Source organism: Plectropomus leopardus, chromosome 20 (assembly GCF_008729295.1).
Source record: "Plectropomus leopardus isolate mb chromosome 20, YSFRI_Pleo_2.0, whole genome shotgun sequence".
NCBI lineage: Eukaryota > Metazoa > Chordata > Actinopteri > Perciformes > Serranidae > Plectropomus > Plectropomus leopardus.
The window spans coordinates 25,779,101-25,798,108 of NC_056482.1; the positions used below are offsets into that span (position 1 = coordinate 25,779,101).

Genomic DNA, 19,008 nt, shown 5'->3' on the forward strand with positions numbered 1-19,008 from the left:
AAATAAATAAATGAAATAAAATCATTAAAAATAATAATAATAAATAATTGCTGTTTGTCATATGTGGCTTTTATTGTGGATAAAATTAGAGTAAAGTCAAAATTTGACGGGGCTTCTTTCCCAGGTCATGCTGTAGGATGCCCCTTTACAAGACTTATTATTATTATTATTATTATTATTTATTATTATTATTATTATTATTAAGCACTTTTAATGTAATTTCCTTGTTTGTTTGTTGTTGTTTTTTTTTTTTTTTTTAACTTTTTCCTTTTCTCTTGTGTGTGATAATTTTCAGGTTATTTTCCTGGGGAAAAAAAAGTCTACCAATTTTATGCTTATTTTTGGGTGATTTCTCTCAATTTTTTTAATTTTTAAAATTTGTTTTAACAAATCAAGCCACTTTGCTGCTCTGGTTTGGTTTAGTTGAAATTAATTATCAGTTCATAAACTGATCAATTTGACGAGTAAAAGTACTCAGTAAAAATGTATTATTGCAGTATAACTGTGCCGTGTGTAGTTTTCGGTGTGTAATCTGCAGCTGCTCCGTAAATTAAAGCTGTACTCACTTTTTTCAGGTGAAGTCCGGATCGATGATCAGAGCGGCTCCTCGGACTCTGATCCGGATCTCAGATCTGTGATCAATAAATGTCACAGCTGATCAGAAATCAAACCGGCCTGAGTCTCCAGAGACAAACATCAGCAGCAGGACGGAGCGGAGCGGAGAGCGAGATCCACGAGACGCGAGCACGCGCACAGCTGAGTTTGACAGCGCTCCTACAAAATAAAAGCCCCGCCGAGGATTTTATGCTGAAATTCTGGAAACTGACGTCGTCCGTTATTCAGCTTATAATTATTTATTTATTTACATAGTTAATTATTTTTAGTGGTAGTAGTGTTTTATATATATTATATTATATTATATTATATTATATTATATTATATTATATTATATTATATTATATTATATTATATATTATATTATATTATATTATATTGCTGCGAAACATGTCTCCTGAAATAAAGTCATAAAGTTTATTTATGTAATACTTCTCATAAGTTGTATTTCATAACAAAATATATGCATCCTCAATATTTAAATTGTGTCTTAGTCTTTATAATCAATTATTTATAATTTACAAAAATATTAGCAGTAATAAAATGAAACAGACAGATCATTTAATGTCTGTACTTTGTGAGTTTGAATGTGTCATAAGTGTGTTTAATAATGTGTTTTAATAATTTGTAGTTAAGTCTTGTTAGTTGGTCTTTATAATTAATAACGTATAATTAAATATTTATTAATTGTAAGTTAGTTTTATTAATAGTAAGTTGGTCTCTATAATTAATTATTAATTATTTTTTTTTTTATCATTATTGTCCTATTCTTATTTTTTGTAATTCAGATTCAGTTGTAGTTGTAGTTTGTAGTTGTAGTTGTAGTTGTAGTTTGTAGTTGTAGTTTGTAGTTTGTAGTTTGTAGTTTGTAGTTGTAGTTCTTCGCTCCGCCGCTCGGCGGCAGCAGCGCGTCATCTCTGTTTTTAAATCTGTGAACCGGAAGTTCTTCTTCTTCTTCACCGGAAGCTTCCTAACAACAACAACAACAGACACGATGGCGGCGACAGACGGAGACAGAAACCACGAGCCCGGGAAACTGCAGTTGTATCCTTTAATATCAGATCAGTTTGAATGATTTTACTCATTTTTGAGTTTTTAAGTTTGTTTTCACAGATATGGATGAAAACAGCTGTTAGCCGTTATCATGATTTATGATTTATTTACATTCAGACTTTTGAGGCGAAAAATCTCTGAAATATTCAAACCGACGTTTCTGATCCACAAAAACACCACTCATCTTTACTTTATTAGTGTCTGAAAACATTTTTAAAAAATCTTCTCAGCGTGTAGTTTATAAAAAAAACATTTTCTTTAATCTAAAAACAGCATCACGACAAAAACCTGAAAATTAATTTTCTAAAAAAAACCTGAATATTTGATATTTATGATAAGGACTGATGTTGGTTAAACTTAAAGTAGAAAATAATTGTAATATATATTTTAAAGCTTGATTTTGAGAAGCATTTTGTTGTTGAAAATATTTTAATAATCTGAAAATCAGATAAAACAATATCCTTAAAGGAAAACAAAAAACTGAAAATTAATAAAAATAAATTAAAAAGAACAGGAATTAATTTCAGTTTCAGCTTTTAAGATAAAATAAATCTCTGACGAAATAATTGATCAATTTCAGGTTGTTTTTTTTTTTTTATCATAACCAAAATAATCGATTAACTTAACTTTAACTTTAAATTTATTTATTTTTCATCTAGAATACTATAATACTGCAGTATAATACTATAATACTACAGAAATAATTGATCAGTTTCATGCGGGGAAGTTGTCGTTTTTTTAGTTAGATTTTTTTTTTTTGACAACAATACAACACTGCCAAATTATTCAACCAGTAGAGCTTATTTTTTTAAAGTTAGAGTACATCACCTCCAAATTAACTGATTGATTTCAGGTTTATTTTTTCGCTATATTACCAGTATGAAACTGTCCACTGTCTCCATGTCCCAAAAAAACAAACAAAAAAAAACAACCTACTGTAATACTTTGATGTATAAAAACTGAAACTGAACTAAAATAAATTTAAACTCAGTGAAAAGTGAACCGGTGAGGGTGAGGACGGAGACGCGGTGGGTTTTCGGGTAAAGAGACACTGTCCGTGTCCCTCCTTGACCGTCCTGCAGCTCTCTGGACGTCCCCTTCCCGTCGTCCCGTGAGGCCGTCGCCGCTCTGCGCTCGCTGTCTCCGGACCGCGAGCCGAGGAGAGGCGGCGGCATCAGCAAGCAGCTGACGGTGACCGGCAGCACGCTGTCCGCGTGAGGACACGTTTATTTCACTTTAACCTTTTTTTATTTTAACTTTGAAAGAAATGTCCCAAAAATTTGGGAAGAAATTATTAAAAACTACAAGAAAATTAATGAAAAATTATATTTAAAAAAATATTTTATATAATTTAAAATATAAAATTATGATTATTATAAACATAGTTTTCTGGACAGTTTTATTTAATTATTTTTTTTTTAAATCGTCTCATTTCTTGCGATTTTTGGGACATTTGTCACTCATCGTCCTTTTCCATCATTTTTAAGACGTCGGACCAGTTTTCCCAGAGACGCGTGTCGGCGGTGCGGCTGTTAAAGGGTTAACGTGTTCTTCTTCGTGTGTTTGTGTCAGGAGGTGGAGCGCAGACGAGGCTCGGATCCTGCGGGTGTCGGTCAGCTCGTTTCTGGATCACCTGTCGCTCGTCATGGAGACGATGGAGGCGTTTGGTCCCCCGGTGTCCCAGTGAGGACGGACACGAGCTTCAGGACGGTCTTCAGTGTCCTGTCCTCTTCGGGACGTTTCAGCCTCAGAAAAATAAAACAGAAAAAACGGACTCAAAGTGTGACTGGAAAGTCTGAGCAGCTTCAGCTGTGAGCTGAAGTGTTTTTGGGGCGTTTTGATGTTTAACAAAGGGTTAAACAAACGTTTACTGCAGCTGGATTTTTTTTGTACTTTCTTTGTAAAAAAAATAAATAAAATAAAATCAAAGAAAGATCTGCATTTTGGAGATATTTGATATTTGTCATTCTGACGCAGAAAATGAAAATAAAAATTAATTAAAAAGTAACTAAAATCAGTAAAATGAGAATATGAGGTACGATTGTATTTAAACAACAGAAACAACCAAAAGTGAAATAAACCCTGAAAATATGTGTGTGTGTGTGTGTGTGTGTGTGTGTGTGTGTGTGTGTGTGTGTGAGAGAGAGAGTCGGACAGGCCGAGAGACGAGCGTGAAAATCACGTTTCATTTGTTCAGGAAATCTATAAAATGCATTTTTCTTTAAAATCACTGACGAGGTTAAAAGACCAAAACTTTTTTTTCTTTTAAAAAATTGCTCAGTTTTTTTGGAAAATAGACCACCAAGAAATTATAAAGGAAAAGAAATCGACAATATTCGACAAAAATTGCCCAAAAAAAACCCCACTATTTTTTTCTTCAAAAATCCTTCAGATAAACACAAAATACAGCCTTTTAAAGTTGTAGGTCCCTCCCCTAAAGACAAAATAAAAAACTTAAGTTCCTCCACAGCACTTGAAAAATGATTTGACAACAGTCCCTAAGTTATCTTTAAATATTATATAAATTATATTTAAATATTCTTTTCTAATCCTGCTCTGAATTCATTATTTTTAAGCTGTTAAATATTGAATGAAAAAGAACAGATGACGAGTATCGATGGTCGTTTCAGAGAATCTTTAAAATCTGCCTCAAAGTCCTGGAAACTGATCAAAAATGTGATAAATCCTGTTATATTTAGTGCCTTCAGTGTCAAACTCTTTGGTTTCAGGTGACTTTTACACCAGCAGAGGGCAATAAATGATAAAAAAAGAAATATTCAATAGGTTTTTGTCTCAGAGCAGCTGGAGAAACAGAAACTTCAGATTTTTATGTTTAACAAGTGAAAGTGTATTTCGGGTGTTTTTTGTCTCTGACGGTGATCAGAGGAGGAGAGATGAAAATGAGATGAAGAGTTATAATCAAACTTTCAGATCAGATAAAAGTGTCGTGTTACTCTGAAACGGTGGCAGTAATTTTCTAAATGCAGACAGAATAATTTCTTCAGAGAGTTGAAGCTCAGATCGATTTCTTCATTTGAAACGTTTCGTCTTTGGAGTTAAACAGAATAAATGTGGAAACTCAAACCTCTGCCTGTGTGGATCTGTCTGCTTCAAGAAAAGAGTTCAACAGGCATTTAAAACCTGGAAAAGTCATGGAATTTGCAAACTGCAGTCCCCAGCCTGGAAAAGTTTTGGAAAACTAAATATACTTAAACAGTTTTGGGAGTTGTGGAAATCTGTGTCACAAACCTTTATAATAAACACATCACGTGTTCATTTCTTCTGTTTATTTCTGTTATTTCAGCTCCTGGCTGTGATTTTTTTTTAGGGAAAACATGAATGTTGATTTTTAGATATTTTATTCTGCTCATGATTATGATCCTCTTTATTTATGAGGAAATACGCTCTGTTGATGTTTGGTAAAACCTAAATGACGTTTTTGCAGAGATTCATGTGACGCAGAGTTTTGTTCATCATCATCAGCTTCAGGAACAGAATTCATTAAAAAGCTTCATTATGTGACTGAATTCATGTTTTATTGCTGATTACAGGCTGTGATGGACTGGATCTGGACTAAAACCAGATCCCCTTTGAAATCCCGTAAATTTCCTTCATTAGATCAAACGGAGACGGTGGCAGAGATTAATGTACTGTAGGTCAATAAAAGTGAAGGATTATGGGAAGGGGCGTTCACCAGGTGGATTATATGCGAGACGAATTTATCACAACATCCGTCCTGTTCTGAAATGATCACAGGTTTGAGCCTATCACGTGCGTTTATTTGGCTACGCGCACGAAAATCTGAAAATGTGACATTTTTTAACGCAGTTTTGCAAAAACAACTACAGAATGTGAGGAAGCAGTGACTCTGAAGTAACTGGAGGTGGCTCGGACAGGTAAAAAAAAACAGGTGCTCCGCCCCTCCTGCACGCGCAGTGACCCAAATCAAACGCACCTGCGGTGACGTACACCAGGTGCATTCTGGGTGTGGCTAAAACTGCTATTGGAGACTACAGGTGAGTTTTGGCGCGAACTGAGGTTTGTGAGGACGCTCTGCTGTTTGTGGACTGGTTACACTGGGACAGAGACACCGAGTGGACAGAGACGCCGAGTGGACTGGTTACACTGGGACAGAGACACCGAGTGGACAGAGACGCCGAGTGGACAGAGACGCCGAGTGGACTGGTTACACTGGGACAGAGACACCGAGTGGACAGAGACGCCGAGTGGACTGGTTACACTGGGACAGAGACACCGAGTGGACAGAGACGCCGAGTGGACAGAGACGCCGAGTGGACTGGTTACACTGGGACAGAGACACCGAGTGGACAGAGACGCCGAGTGGACTGGTTACACTGGGACAGAAGATAAATGGACTACTGGGACCCGGACAGCTGAACCTGGAGCGGCTCGTTGAGGACTCAGAGGAGAACCTGGTTCACAAAAAGCTTCAGACGGTGAGTGTCTCCAAAAACACAACTGTGTGTGTTTTAGGTCGTGCTGAAGCACTTTGCAGATGTGTGGGTGTGCGTGCGTGTGTAAGTGTGTGTAAGTGTGTGTGTGTGTGTGTGTGTGTGCGCACACGCGCGCGTGTGTGTGCGCGCGTGTGTGCGTGTGTGTGCGTGCGTGCGTGTGCGTGCGTGTGTGTGTGTGGTGTCTTTCTGTGGATGAGTAAAATCCGCCTCAGATGTTTTACTTGAATTGTTGGTGATTTTCAGTGAAATGAGTTTGAGTTTTGTGTGTTTTCTGCTTGTTCCCGCTGAGGTTTGGTTGCATATTTAAGGTGGAATTACATGAAATTAGATTGTCAGTTCTTATTTCTGTTCACTTTAATGACAGTTTTGTGGATTTGTCTCTTTTAAGGGACTGTTGTTAATTTATCAGAGGAGAGGCTGACGCGGTATGACTGTGGTTTTCTTTATTATTATCTTTTTATTTATGTATTTATTTTTTTGATTCTTGAGCCTCCCAGAGTGAACGGGAATATATTGTTGGTTGTGTTTTGTTATGTTGGTTATAGATTGTCGTAATGTTATAAACTATCATCTACTTTTTAAAAAAGTTTGCTTATATAGTAGGTTTGATGCTCGCTCCAGGTGGTGCATTCTGGAGAGGACTAATGCGTGCCAAAAAATAGATTCACCTTCTATGCAGAGCCTTATTTTCTTAAAAAATATATAAAAAATAAATAAAAAAACAAAGTTTTCTTTTTTAGCAGATGTTTAACCAAAACATAAAAAAATATAAAAAGAATCCTACGAGTTATTTAACCAAAACATAAAAAATCAATCTAAAAAATAAATGAAATCCTTTAACACTTTTCTTTCACTTAATTGTATTTTTTCTCGTTGAGGCGTTTGCTGCTTTTTTATTGACTGCACAGATGCTGAATGATGTGTTTGATATTCACTCTCATTTCTTCACACGCGTATGTTTTGTGACCGTACGCCTGTGAATAAATACTTATTCAGTTTAAGAATAATAAAACAATTATTTCTTTACTCTCCCTCCAACACGTATTCCTTTTTCATAAAAGTAACTTTTATCAAAGTACATTTTGACACGTGACTTTAATTTTACTTGAGTAAAATCTGTTTAAAGTAACGGCAGTTTGACGGTAAAATATTCTGTCCGTTTTTGCAGAAAGTCATAAATTTGTCACGTTGAAACGTTTCGTAACGACAGAAATGCTCTTAAAACTCTAGGTGCTTCTTTTATTCTGCTTTTTGAAACATCTGATTGTTCGGGTGATTTAGTTTCTGATTCAGATTCTTTTTTTAAAGCTCCAAATCTTCTTCTTCTCCTCTCAGAGCGATTTTTTAAAAATCCCTTCATGCAGAGGTAATTTCTTTAGAGGCAGAATATCAGGAATCACGACTGAAGGAGGGAAACCGTCGCAGGCTCGGTGTTCATTACTCTGATGAAACACAGCACTGTGGTTCACACTCAGAGACCTGACTGTGGTTAGATTTTGGCAAAAACGTTGGTGAGGGACAGATTGTGGTTTTGGTAAAGTGATGATCACGTTGAGTTTTTATGTTTTTGGGTTGTTCATTCGTCCGTTTGTCACATTCTTGTGAACACGATATCTCGAGCCCCTTAAGGGAGTCTTTTCAGATTTCACACAAACATCAACAGTGAGTCAAGAATAAACTGATTAGAATTTGGTGGTCAAAGGTCAAGGTCAATGTGACCTTGTCTGTCTTGTACTCATGAGCGCAATAACTCAAGAACACCTTGAGCGAATCTTTTCAGATCTGGCACAAACGTGCATTTGGACTAAATGATGAACTCATTAGATTTTGGTGCTCAAAGGTCATTGTGACTTTGCATCACTCATTCTCGTGAATATGATACTGCAAGAACACCTTGATAATTTTTTTTCAATTTAGGCACAAACTTCCACTTTAAGTCAAGAATGAGTTCATTTGACTTTGGTGGTATAAGGTTAGGGTCTCTGACCTTTTCTTTCAACATTCTTGTGAATGCAATATCTCAAAAACACCATGAGGTAGTTTGTTAACATTTGGCACAAATGTCCACCTTGAGTCAAGGATAAACTGAGTAGACTTTGGTGGTCACATGACAATATCCCTGTGACCTTTTGTCTGTTTTAATCTCTTGAAACTGATGCCTCAAGAACATCTTTGGGGAATTTGTGCACATTTGGCACAAACATCCACTTTGAGTGAAGGATGATCTGATTAGACTTGAGTGGTAAGAGGTCATTATGACCTTGCATTCATCTCTTTTTTTGTGTATTTGATATTTCAATAACACCATGAGAGAATTTCTTCAGATTTGGCACAAATGTCCACTTTAAAGAGCATCCATGTTTTCTAAGAGAGTGAATGCAACTTGGCGGGTTTGCTGAGACATACGGCCGCGACGTGATCATTATTGTTCTGCATTAAACTAGCCCGTGATCTTCTTTAACATCTCATCAAAATACTCCTGGGTTCAGTATTGCAGTTTTTCACAGTGTGTTTATCGCGTTGACATGACGACGATTAGAAAATTATACATATTGTGCAGCCCTACTGAATCTTTCCAAAGAAAAATATCGTGAAATAAAAGACAAAACATAATGTGTTTCTGTAGAACTACAGATCATCCCTTGAAATATCAGAAAACGTAAAAATGTTGAGTCAGTTATTCAAATTTCATCATGCTCATACCTGCTGCCCTTTAATGATAAAAACAGATATTTTGTGAACATGACAGTGAAGGCCTCACAACTTATTAAAAGTGCATTTTTCGGGTTTGTTTTCAAACAAGTGAGTCATGATGGCTGACATTTAAACATCATCCCACTTACACAAATGACAAGTGGCTGTAAAAGCTGAATGTAAACGGCTGCTGCCAGTTAACGGAGAGGCTGAAAGCAAATGCTGCACGCATCAGAATAAATGTGAGGACAGAGGTCGGCGTTTCAAATGTCACCCGCCGAGCTGTTGCACAACCGCAGGTACGACAGGTTAATAAAGGAGGAGGCGTCACGATGAGCTGCACATCTGGAGGAACATCTGCCGAGAAACATCTCATCCGCTGCAGAGTAACAGCAGGAAGGTCGCTGAAGTAATATAAAGTCAGGGCAAATATAAAAAATAAGCCTCATTCGGACTTTACATCAATTCAGTGGTGGTGGAAAGTAGATTTACTCCAGAATAATTCTGAGCATTTCCAAATCCGTTATAATTCACCTCCACTATAATTAATTGAGATATATTTTACTTTCTGCTCCACTACTTGTTATAAAATTCAATTTAATGTTAAAGACTAAATGTGTTCCAGCCTTTTTAATCTCTCTGGGCTGCGTCTTTGAATTTTCAGTCCCATTCTCGTGAACACAATATGTGGGAATTTCCTGTAATTTGGCACAGACGTCCACTTGGACTCCATGGTGGACTGATTAGATTTTGGTAAGGTCAGTGTCAGATTCACCTAGCATCCATCTCATTCTCTTGAACACAATATCCCAATAACATCCACAGGGAATTTCTTTAAATTTGCCACAAACGTACACTTGGACCAAACAATGAACTGATAGTATTTTGGTGGTTGAAGATCAGACATGAAGGTCAGAGTGACCTCATCTGTCTCCCTCTTGTGCATGTAATACATCAAGGGAATTTCTTCAAATTTGGCACAAACATCTACTTAGACTCAGTGGAGAAGTGATTAGATTTTGGTGATTAAACATCACAGTCACTGTAATCTCAATTCTCGTGATTGCAATATTGAAAGAACACCTTCAAGGAAAGTCTTTTTTTTTTCAAACTTGGCACAAACGTCCACTTCAAATGAAATAGAAATAAGTTAGATTTCAGTGGCCCAATGTCAAATGTGAACATCTCTATGACCTTATCTGTTTCACTCTTGTGAATGCAATATCCGAAGAACACCGTAAGGAATTTCTTCAAATTTGGCACAAATGTTCACTTTGAGTCATTGATAAACTGGTTCGATTTTGGTGGTCATAGTTCAAAGATCGAATTCTTGCAAATGCAGTATCATAAGAATGCCTTAAGAGATTTTTTTCAAATTTGGCACAAACGCTCACTTAGGCTCATAGGTGAACTGATTAGATTTTGGAGGTCAAAGGTCCAGGTCACTGACCTTGCATCTGTCTCATTGGCATGAATGTAATATCTCAAGAAAGCCTTTTGAAGGAGTTTGCTTAAATTTGGCACAAACTTCCACTTAGATACAAAAATTGTAGTTATCATGCATTTAGCTGTGTGTGTGCATGTATTTGTGTGTGTGTGTGTGTTTCCGTCTGTCTGCAGCTAATCTTGCAAACTACTGGACCGATCAGCCTAATATTTAGTATTCACATTTGTGATTTATGCTCAGTGATTTCTTGTATTTATGATGATTCATAACTGTAAAAAAATGTTTTATTGACAGTTTTATACGTCAGTAAGTGCTGACTCCCAACTGCTCGAAACTCGCCAGTCAAAGCTTTGGACAGATCTACGAAATGTGCAACATAATGTAACTTTTTCTCAGTGTTGCACAGCGTGACTGATGTAGCAGAAGGATATTATTTTAGCAGCTTAAATATTGTCCAAAGCTTGTTTACAGCACGTACATAAGAAAAGGTTTGGCTGCTACACTTCCAGCTGCGGTGCCTTTTACGGCCAAAAACTGATCACATAATAAGATTTCTGCACAGTTCGATTAATGAGAAGCCAAAAAAGTTCTCGTCACACGAAACACTGCAGCATCTTTGGTGTCACTTCACTTCCCCTCGTTTGGGCTGCAGATCAGGTTTAACCCTCTCAGTGACACATCCAAAAACGTTTTGGTTTCCGTGGTCAAGACCAGGAAGTGTTGCCTTTAAATCTTCTGTAAACACCAGAGTTCACTGCAGAGGATAATTAAAAGTTTAGTTTTTTTAAAGTGATAAACAGCCTTACGAGGCTTTTTTTTCCACGCTGCTGATTACGTCTGAACTTAATTTCACTGACTTGGCAGGAAAGTAAATGTTAATATATTTGGTTAAATACCAGTGTGGAATAATCGGGTCTTATTACCGCATTGGTTGCTTCATTGACTCTAAATGAACTATAATGCAATTAGCTGCGGTTTAATTGTCAACTGTAATTACTTAAAGTCTAATTCATCATAGTTTAGTTTTATATTGCAGGGGTTTCCCTGAAAAAGGCTCCTCGGATGATTAAAGGGAGAAACAGAGATGAAGACACTTTCATTTTTATTTTTTCTGACTATTCTCTAAAAAAATCTTTCAAATGAAACAACCTGAGAAGACAAAGTGCTCACAATGAGGACTGATGACATTTTTACTCTAATTTTCTCTAATATTTGTCCGAATCTGCATCCTCTGAAGCGCTGACGCTAAAGTTTCTGCTCACTTGCTCCGGCGGCTCACGTGCAAAAACCCACAGATTTCCGATGTGTAACAGGGAGATTAGAGACGCTTCGGTTAAGTCTTGTAATGTTTTTTTGGGTGATCTCGATATCCGTAGAAACTGAGCTTCCTCCTAATCCGTAATCCAAAAATCCACCAGAAAGTCTGAGTCGTGGAAACGACTGCACGAAGGTTTGCCTCACTGTCGTTCCCTCATTTACAAATCCTCGTAATAAAGCCGGGGTACTCGACTGAAATTCAAAGAGGTCCAGATGCTAAAATTTCCTCCCAGCAAAGGTCCAAACCTCATACCTAAAATCAGAATCACGATTAACATTTTTACCTCGATTACGATTAATGAACGATTATTTTTCTTTTTTTTTGCCCTCATAGTTCACCGACAGTTTCATGTGACCATGTTGTGTTGGAGAGTAATAAACATATGATTTATTATTGATTATTATTATTCATGATTTAGATTTAACCACGGGTCCGGACAGGATGAAGTTTTGGTCCGGACCACGGTCCATCAGGCTTATGATCTTTTTATTTCTCCTGAATTGTGCAGTGATTTGAAAAGTCTGTTTAAATGTGAGAGCTGTTAATCAATCATCAATAATCGGTCTGATGATCTGTGATGATAACTGTGGTTTCACCTTGAAGCTGGTTTACAGCAGGAGTATTCAGCTAATTAATATTATTTATTAAACTTTCAAGCATCTTAGATTTCTTATTTTTGGTAATCGCAATTTCGATAAGTAAACAAGTCAAAACAAACACGAGCGATACAAACGCTGATTTCTTATCAAAACTGATTTTTAATTTCAGTTGAACTTTAACCTCTCCATAAATACATCCAAACACTTTCAGGGTTTAAGTGTATCTGTCATGTTTCAGACTCATGGTACACGCAGGGTTACAGCAGAAATCTGTATTTATATTCACGCCGATACATACTGTCGATACGATGATTACACACACGATATCACGCAGGCCTCAGCAGAAAGTCTCGGATTCTCCGTCTCAGGCTGTTTTCCGTCTGTCTCCACAGCTGGACAATAATCACCGACTCAAAGTCATTTCCAGCCGCCACCGTCATCCTCGTGTCTCCTCGTGTCTCCTCGTGTCTCCTCGTCCTCACATCGCTCCAGTCTTGTTTGAAACCCGCCTCAGAAGTCGTCGTCGTCACATATATCCAGATACACGTCGAAGGCTTCTCGGTTGCAGTTTCCATCCGGGGTGAACACGTACTTATGGAAGGTCCCGTCCACACATATGGCTGCAGGAGTTCAAAAAAACAAAACACGATAAATAACTTTTGAAAGCAACGGCGAGTCTGACGGCAACAAAGTGAGGAGCTCGTGTCTGTGGTTAGCTGGCGTTCAGAGCTGCGATTGGCTGCTGAAGTGTTGGAGGAGGATTAAAGTCACGTAGAAACAATCAGAAAGACACTTAAAGATCACTTAAACTTAAGATATGACAAGACAGATTTGATTAAAGCGTCGTGAGAGGAACGCTTCGTCTCTCCACTGTGGTGCAACAAACCTACAGCAGGCGACGACGGGGTTAAACATCCGTCTGCTGGGTGTTTAAGTAAAGTCTCAAATATACGGAGGCCAGTTTTTCCAACAAATGAAGCAATGAAATAAACTTATGTGACCTAAAGACTTAAGACTTACAATGTCTTTAAGTCCTACAAACGTCCTAAAATCCTCGAAACATATTAAAATCTTAGAAATGTCCCACAATCCCAGAAAAATCCTGAAATCCCAGAAATGTGATTGTCCTAAAATCCTCAAAACGTCCAAAAATACTAGAAACAAGAACATCCTAAAATCCTCAAAATGTGTCCTTCAATATCATAAAATCCTGGAAACGTCCCAAAAATCCTAAAAAGGTGAACATCTTCCTAAATTCATCCTAAAATCTTAGAAACGTCCTTAAGTACTAGAAACGTAAACATCCTAGAAATCCTCAAAACCTCCTAAAAACCATGTCCTGAAAATGCCCTAAAATCCTGCAAACCTTCCAAAAGTCCTAAAAAGTTGATCGTCCTAAAATCCTAGAGACATGTATGGGGCCCCTGGCCTCCTGTCATTTAGCCAAAGTGGCCCCCAGTCAAAGCAGGTGGAGTCTGAGCCGTATATTTGGGGTAACGTTCACTCTCAGAGGTCTGAATCCGTCAGTACGACAGTCAGGATTCAGGATTTGGTGTCTCACTTGAATACATTTCAAATTATCCGACTTGTCACAAAAAAAAGGCAAAAGACGGGAGATTAAATTTCAGACTTGTGCTGCAGAACTTTTTTCTTCTTTTCTGATCTCACAAAAAATCTTGACATTTAAGATTTGATCTGTGAGCCACTGCAGAGGCCTCTGCTCCCAGAAATCACACTGCAGAGCCGCCATAACGTCCTTTTTTAATGCCGCTTTTTGCATTTTCACACAGAACCGAACGACAGCAGCATCACGTCGCGTCAGTGTGTGATTTTTAGACAGCATGCCGACGTCATGGAAACAAAAGAAGCATGACATTTGACACAACGGCGTCGCCCTCCAGTGTGACATTTTACCCTTTCTAAAAAATAACAATGACATAACGTCAATAACAATTATTTAGCGCCCTTGTTATATGTTGTGTAACGTATTTAATCAAATAATAATTAAAATAATAATAATTTTGTCAAATAATCAAGTAATTTGATAAGAAATACCAGAGTGTCCTGAAACATGCCCTTAAATAAAATGTTTTATTATTATATTAATTATTATTTGATTTCAATTTATCAAGAAAATAGCAAACAAGGAGGAGGAATCAGGAATCAGGGAGGCTTCTTCGTAATAATGTGAATAAATACACTAATAAATAATATAAGCCTGTCTCAAATAAAGACAGTGGTCGGAATTTGTTGTATGGGATATTATTTCAAATTTAAAATAAATAAATAAAAAAATAAATAAAAAAAAAAATAATAATAATAATAATTGGTGATTATTTAGTCTAAATTCTAAGAAAATTAAATTTAGACCAAAATATTGAAAAAAAAGTTTCATAAATTACATGCTCACTATGAGTTTCTGTATAATTAAAGCACAGTTAAGACATCGTGTGTATTTTGACGCGTGTCCTCACCGATGACGGAGTTGACGTTCTTGGACGTGTTCTTTCCGAAAGCGCAGATACAGGCGCACTCGGCCGGCACGGTGAAACTGGCCAATGACCACTGGCTGTCCACGTACTGACCAATCACAGGGCCCACCTTCCCCACACACCGCCAGCCTGACAAACACACACATACGCATTATTTTAGACTCTCTGAGCAGTGTGAGGGTGAAATGTCAGCGTCAGGCGGCCTTACGCAGAGCGGCGGTTCAGTTTGGTGTCTTTGAGGGCGAAGATGTGAACGGTGCCTTTATCGCTGGAGGCGCACAGGAAGGACGAGTCGTGGCTGAAGTTGATGCTGCGGAGAAAGAACGGAGATAAGACGCACGGTCAGAGCGTCAACACGAACAGACAGCAGCTTTAATACTCCGTCATACTTCGTTTTACTTCCGTTTTTTCCCCAGAAAGTTGTTGAATTATGAAGCTCGTGTGTCTTCGTTGTTGTTGACCTGTTTTTCACTGAAAAATCTCACCGCCAACGTCTTTTTAAAAAAATAACTGTGTGCATAATTCTGTGTCCCCTCTCTAAACTCGTGGTACTGTACCAGTAGAGGGTACCAGTAAATGGTACTGCACTAGTATAAGGTACCAGTAGAGGGTGGCGGTCGGTGCCTCGGCGCAGCTCCACCAGTTTGTCTCTGGTCGTGGTATCGAACAGGCGGATGAGCGTTCCTTTACGAGAAGCGGACGCCGCCACGCTGCCGGGCTGGTTGAGCGCCACGCAGGCGATCTCGCTCTGGTGGGCGTTGATGGTGAACGGGGCGGACGACGTCCCCGGCTTGGTGTTGGACAAGTCCTGAACAGAAACAATACCTGTTAGCGGGGGGACAGATGTGTCCGGGACGTCGGTTTGTGAGTCTGAGACTTACGACCAGCTGCAGGCTGCCGCATTTATGACCCGGAAACACCAGAGCTGCTTCTCCAGACTGGGACATAAATCACACAGGCCTGCAGGACAGAAAGGGTTAACTGTATTAAAAACGGTTTGACCGCGATGGAAGGAGACATCCAGAGCGAGAGACGGACGTTTACCTTTGGGGTTGTCTCTGGTGTCAAACTCGAACAGTTTGACCGGATTATCTGGAAAACTGTAAACATAAATCCTGTTCTTCAGCACGATGATGATCCTGGAAAACAAACGCAACACGTTTATCAAACTTCACACGGCTGACGCTCATTTTATCGACAAGTAATCCCGAAATTATGTTCTTAACCGCTCAGCAGCTACATACATGTTTTAGGATTTTAACAGATTTCTTGGATTTTAGGACATTTTTACAGATTTTTGGACGTTTCTTATATTTTAGGATACTTACGGGATTTTTAAAAATTTCCAGGATTTTTTCAGATTTTATGACATTTTTAGGAGATTATGAGGTTTTTAGGAGTTTAGGACATTTTTTCGGATTTTAGGACATTTTTCATATTTTAGAAAATGTCTGAGATTATTGGACGTTTCTTGGATTTTAGGACGTTTCTTGGACGTTTTTTAGGACATTTCTTGGATCAGGGGCTTATCTCGGACCTCGAAGACCTCAGCTCTTAGAGACAAAGTGCCGTAACGGCGGACTCACTTGTCGTGTCTCATGCGGACAGCTAGAACCGGTTTGGTGAAGGTGAACTCCAGAACCAGTTTGTCTTTGGGGTCTCGTGACTCTCGAGCGTCGTCCCACACCAGCACTGCAGAGGACAGATCTGATCAGCTGAGTCTTTCAACACAAACATGACGACCGGTTTATTAATAGAAGCCATAATAACAAATGAGCTGCTGTAACTCACCAGATATTTCAGAGAATTTGGGGTTGACTCCTCCTCCGACGACGGCCAGCAGGTTGGATCGATGCAGCATCGAGCACGAGGCCACGCTGCCCACCTGCTCATGGTCTGGAAATGAAAACAGACTTTAAAACTGACTGGATTTACTGGAAACAGCCGTCTCACCAGAGCAGCTTAGAGTCCCTGCGGTGTAGTAGTACTGATATAAAATATTTTTATATAACAGTGTAGTAATTCATCGCTCTAATATAAAGAAGCACTTTGTGTTGCATTTAATAAAATGTGCTATTAAGCACAAGTAACAGTGAACACAATTGCAAGAAATTAGTAGATTTATAAAATTATTTTAATAGACATGACAAAATGTTAGAGGAAAAAATATGATCAAAATTACATATTCAAAGTTATGTTATAAATTTATAATTTTTTAGGCACTCTTTCCAGGTCATTTACTTGTTTTTTGTTTTTACATTTAATAAATTGTGTCATAGAAATAAAGTTTTTATTATAAAAATCCCTGATCAGCACAGATAATAGTGACCAACCTAAAGTATCATTCAAACTGAGATTTTTCAGCATTTACCATAAAAACAAAAATAAAATAATTAAAAAATAAAAATCCAGCATTAAAGTGCGGTCGACTCACCCAGGTGGCCTTTCTCCATCAGCGGCTCCACGTTATAAATCCTGACCCCGGTCTCCATCGCACAGCAGAAACAGCCTGAGAGTCAGGAAAACAAAGCAAACACGCAGTTACCGAATGTGATTAATGTACTCGATTACTGCACTCACAAATCTGAGAAAATGCTTTTTTTTCTACTTGAGTATTTTCTTTTCAGAGCACCTGTAACTCGCTGTATTTATATTATAATATTTCAGGGAAATATTGAATATTATATTGCACCCTAAACATAGTTCATAAAAAATATTAAATACGTTTTATTCTAAATGAAACTACCAATTTATATATATATAATTTTTTTTTCAGAAAAGTACAGTATAGCTTCATTTTTTAAAATTATTTCAGGTGATTTATGTAACTTGTTATGTCGCTTGTTGCCTAATTTCAATGTTTTTGTAAGAAATAATTTTGTTTTAAGTTTTAGGGTTTAAGACCACGAGTTCCTGTTTATACCGACACTTTCCCTGTTGACAGAGTATTTTTAGAGTGTGGTGTGGGTACTTTTACTGCAGTAAAGCCTGTGAATACTCCTTCAGGTAGTGCTAAAGTAAACAGCAGCGGCGGTTAGCTCCGTTAGCTGTTAGCTCACTCACTCTGGTCCTGGTTGAACTGCAGGCTGTTGACTCCTCTCTGCTGAGCCATGGCGGACACACTCCCGTTACCGTCGGGTTCCCGGTGGACTACAGCTCGGCGCGGACGCTCGGGTCGACCTGAGAGGAGCAGAGACGCGTGAAACACGGTGACAGCAGCTGATCGTTGTTGTTTTTCTGCGGCTGACGTTAGCACGCTAACACCGTTAGCGCGCTGTTAGCATCGGCAAACAGCGACGTAGACGCGACTAAATGTTCCGTTTTTACGTCGACAGTTAAAAAAAAACACAACTCTCACCATCAACACGTCGAGAGGAGACCACGCGGACGATTCAAAACAACAACAAACACTCAGAGACAACAACAACAACAACAACGCAGATGGCGCAACAGTGACGTATGCGACACGTGCTTCCGGTTTCGTTCCGCTTCCTGTTTACAAAAACGTTTTTCTATAATTAAAATGTGACGAAATTAAAGAAATTGAAACGAAAACGCAAATAAAAACGATAAATAAAAAACCTCATAAATTACACATGGCTGTTTTATATTGAAGCTTTTCATCTTCTTACTATCTTACTTCTTTATTCGTCTTTTTCTAACTTATCACAATCATGTTTTATAGACTATAATGAAAAAAAGATCAAATTGGCAATCAAGTAAATTTAAAAATAAATATAATACAAAAATATAAAATAAAAAATAATCAATTTATATGTTGTGAGATTTAGGAGATTTGATTCAAAACACATAAAGATGATGAGAGAAACAATTTAAAAATAACTCATATTTTAAATGGCAGTAAAACACATTTTATATTCAAGTTTTTCATCTTTTTACAATCTTATTTCACAATCTTTATTATTTTTATATGTTTTTCACGTTGGTACGAGACAGGTAGTATTTCAGAGATCAAAAATGTTTTTACTGTAAAGTTTTTTGGCTCAAGGCAACTTGTTACAGTCATGTTTAACATTAATTTAAAGTCAGAATTTAAAAAAAATATCAAATAAAATAGATATCTTTAATTAAGATGTAGCAACATTTAAAAAAAGAATGAAAAAAAATTATCTTAAAAATCTTAAAAAATGTAAATAAAAAACATAAAGGTGATTATATTTTGTAGAAATGCAGCTCTGGCATGATGAAAAAAATATTTTGTTTTTCCTTCAATCAAAAGCTTTAATTCGATCACATCTTTCTCACGTTGTTGTTTTAAGATGCAGGGTTAGAAAATGTTTATATTGTAAAGTTT

The 19,008-nt window shown here is 37.6% G+C and overlaps 2 protein-coding genes across 2 annotated transcripts; one reads left to right on the forward strand and one right to left on the reverse strand.

Annotated features, from left to right (window-relative positions):
• The first annotated feature begins 1,587 nt into the window (after positions 1 to 1,587).
• Positions 1,588 to 3,544, forward strand: LOC121959675 (EKC/KEOPS complex subunit Lage3). The gene is made up of 3 exons (XM_042509122.1): positions 1,588 to 1,659; positions 2,751 to 2,882; positions 3,241 to 3,544. Exons 1-3 carry the CDS (start codon positions 1,610 to 1,612, stop codon positions 3,353 to 3,355), a joined length of 297 nt encoding a protein of 98 aa, XP_042365056.1. The 5' UTR covers positions 1,588 to 1,609; the 3' UTR covers positions 3,356 to 3,544.
• An 8,796-nt stretch (positions 3,545 to 12,340) lies between these two features.
• On the reverse strand, positions 12,341 to 18,153 carry wdr45 (WD repeat domain 45). Its single transcript, XM_042509724.1, is given in 12 exon segments — positions 12,341 to 12,821; positions 14,676 to 14,822; positions 14,894 to 15,029; positions 15,295 to 15,501; positions 15,575 to 15,618; positions 15,621 to 15,653; positions 15,738 to 15,832; positions 16,280 to 16,385; positions 16,485 to 16,589; positions 17,128 to 17,202; positions 17,757 to 17,873; positions 18,052 to 18,153. Coding segments are annotated over 11 exon segments (1,107 nt in total). The 5' UTR covers positions 17,806 to 17,873; positions 18,052 to 18,153; the 3' UTR covers positions 12,341 to 12,711.
• Between the last annotated feature and the right edge of the window lie 855 nt (positions 18,154 to 19,008).

What these genes read in the sequence shown, in the direction of transcription:
- LOC121959675 (XM_042509122.1), top strand. Translation starts at nt 1,610, where the DNA reads ATGGCGGCGACAGACGGAGACAGAAACCACGAGCCCGGGAAACTGCAG. An exon ending in GAGCCCGGGAAACTGCAGTT is followed by an intron (nt 1,660 to 2,750) that starts GTATCCTTTAAT and finishes ACCGTCCTGCAG; the next exon opens with CTCTCTGGACGTCCCCTTCC. An exon ending in ACCGGCAGCACGCTGTCCGC is followed by an intron (nt 2,883 to 3,240) that starts GTGAGGACACGT and finishes TGTTTGTGTCAG; the next exon opens with GAGGTGGAGCGCAGACGAGG.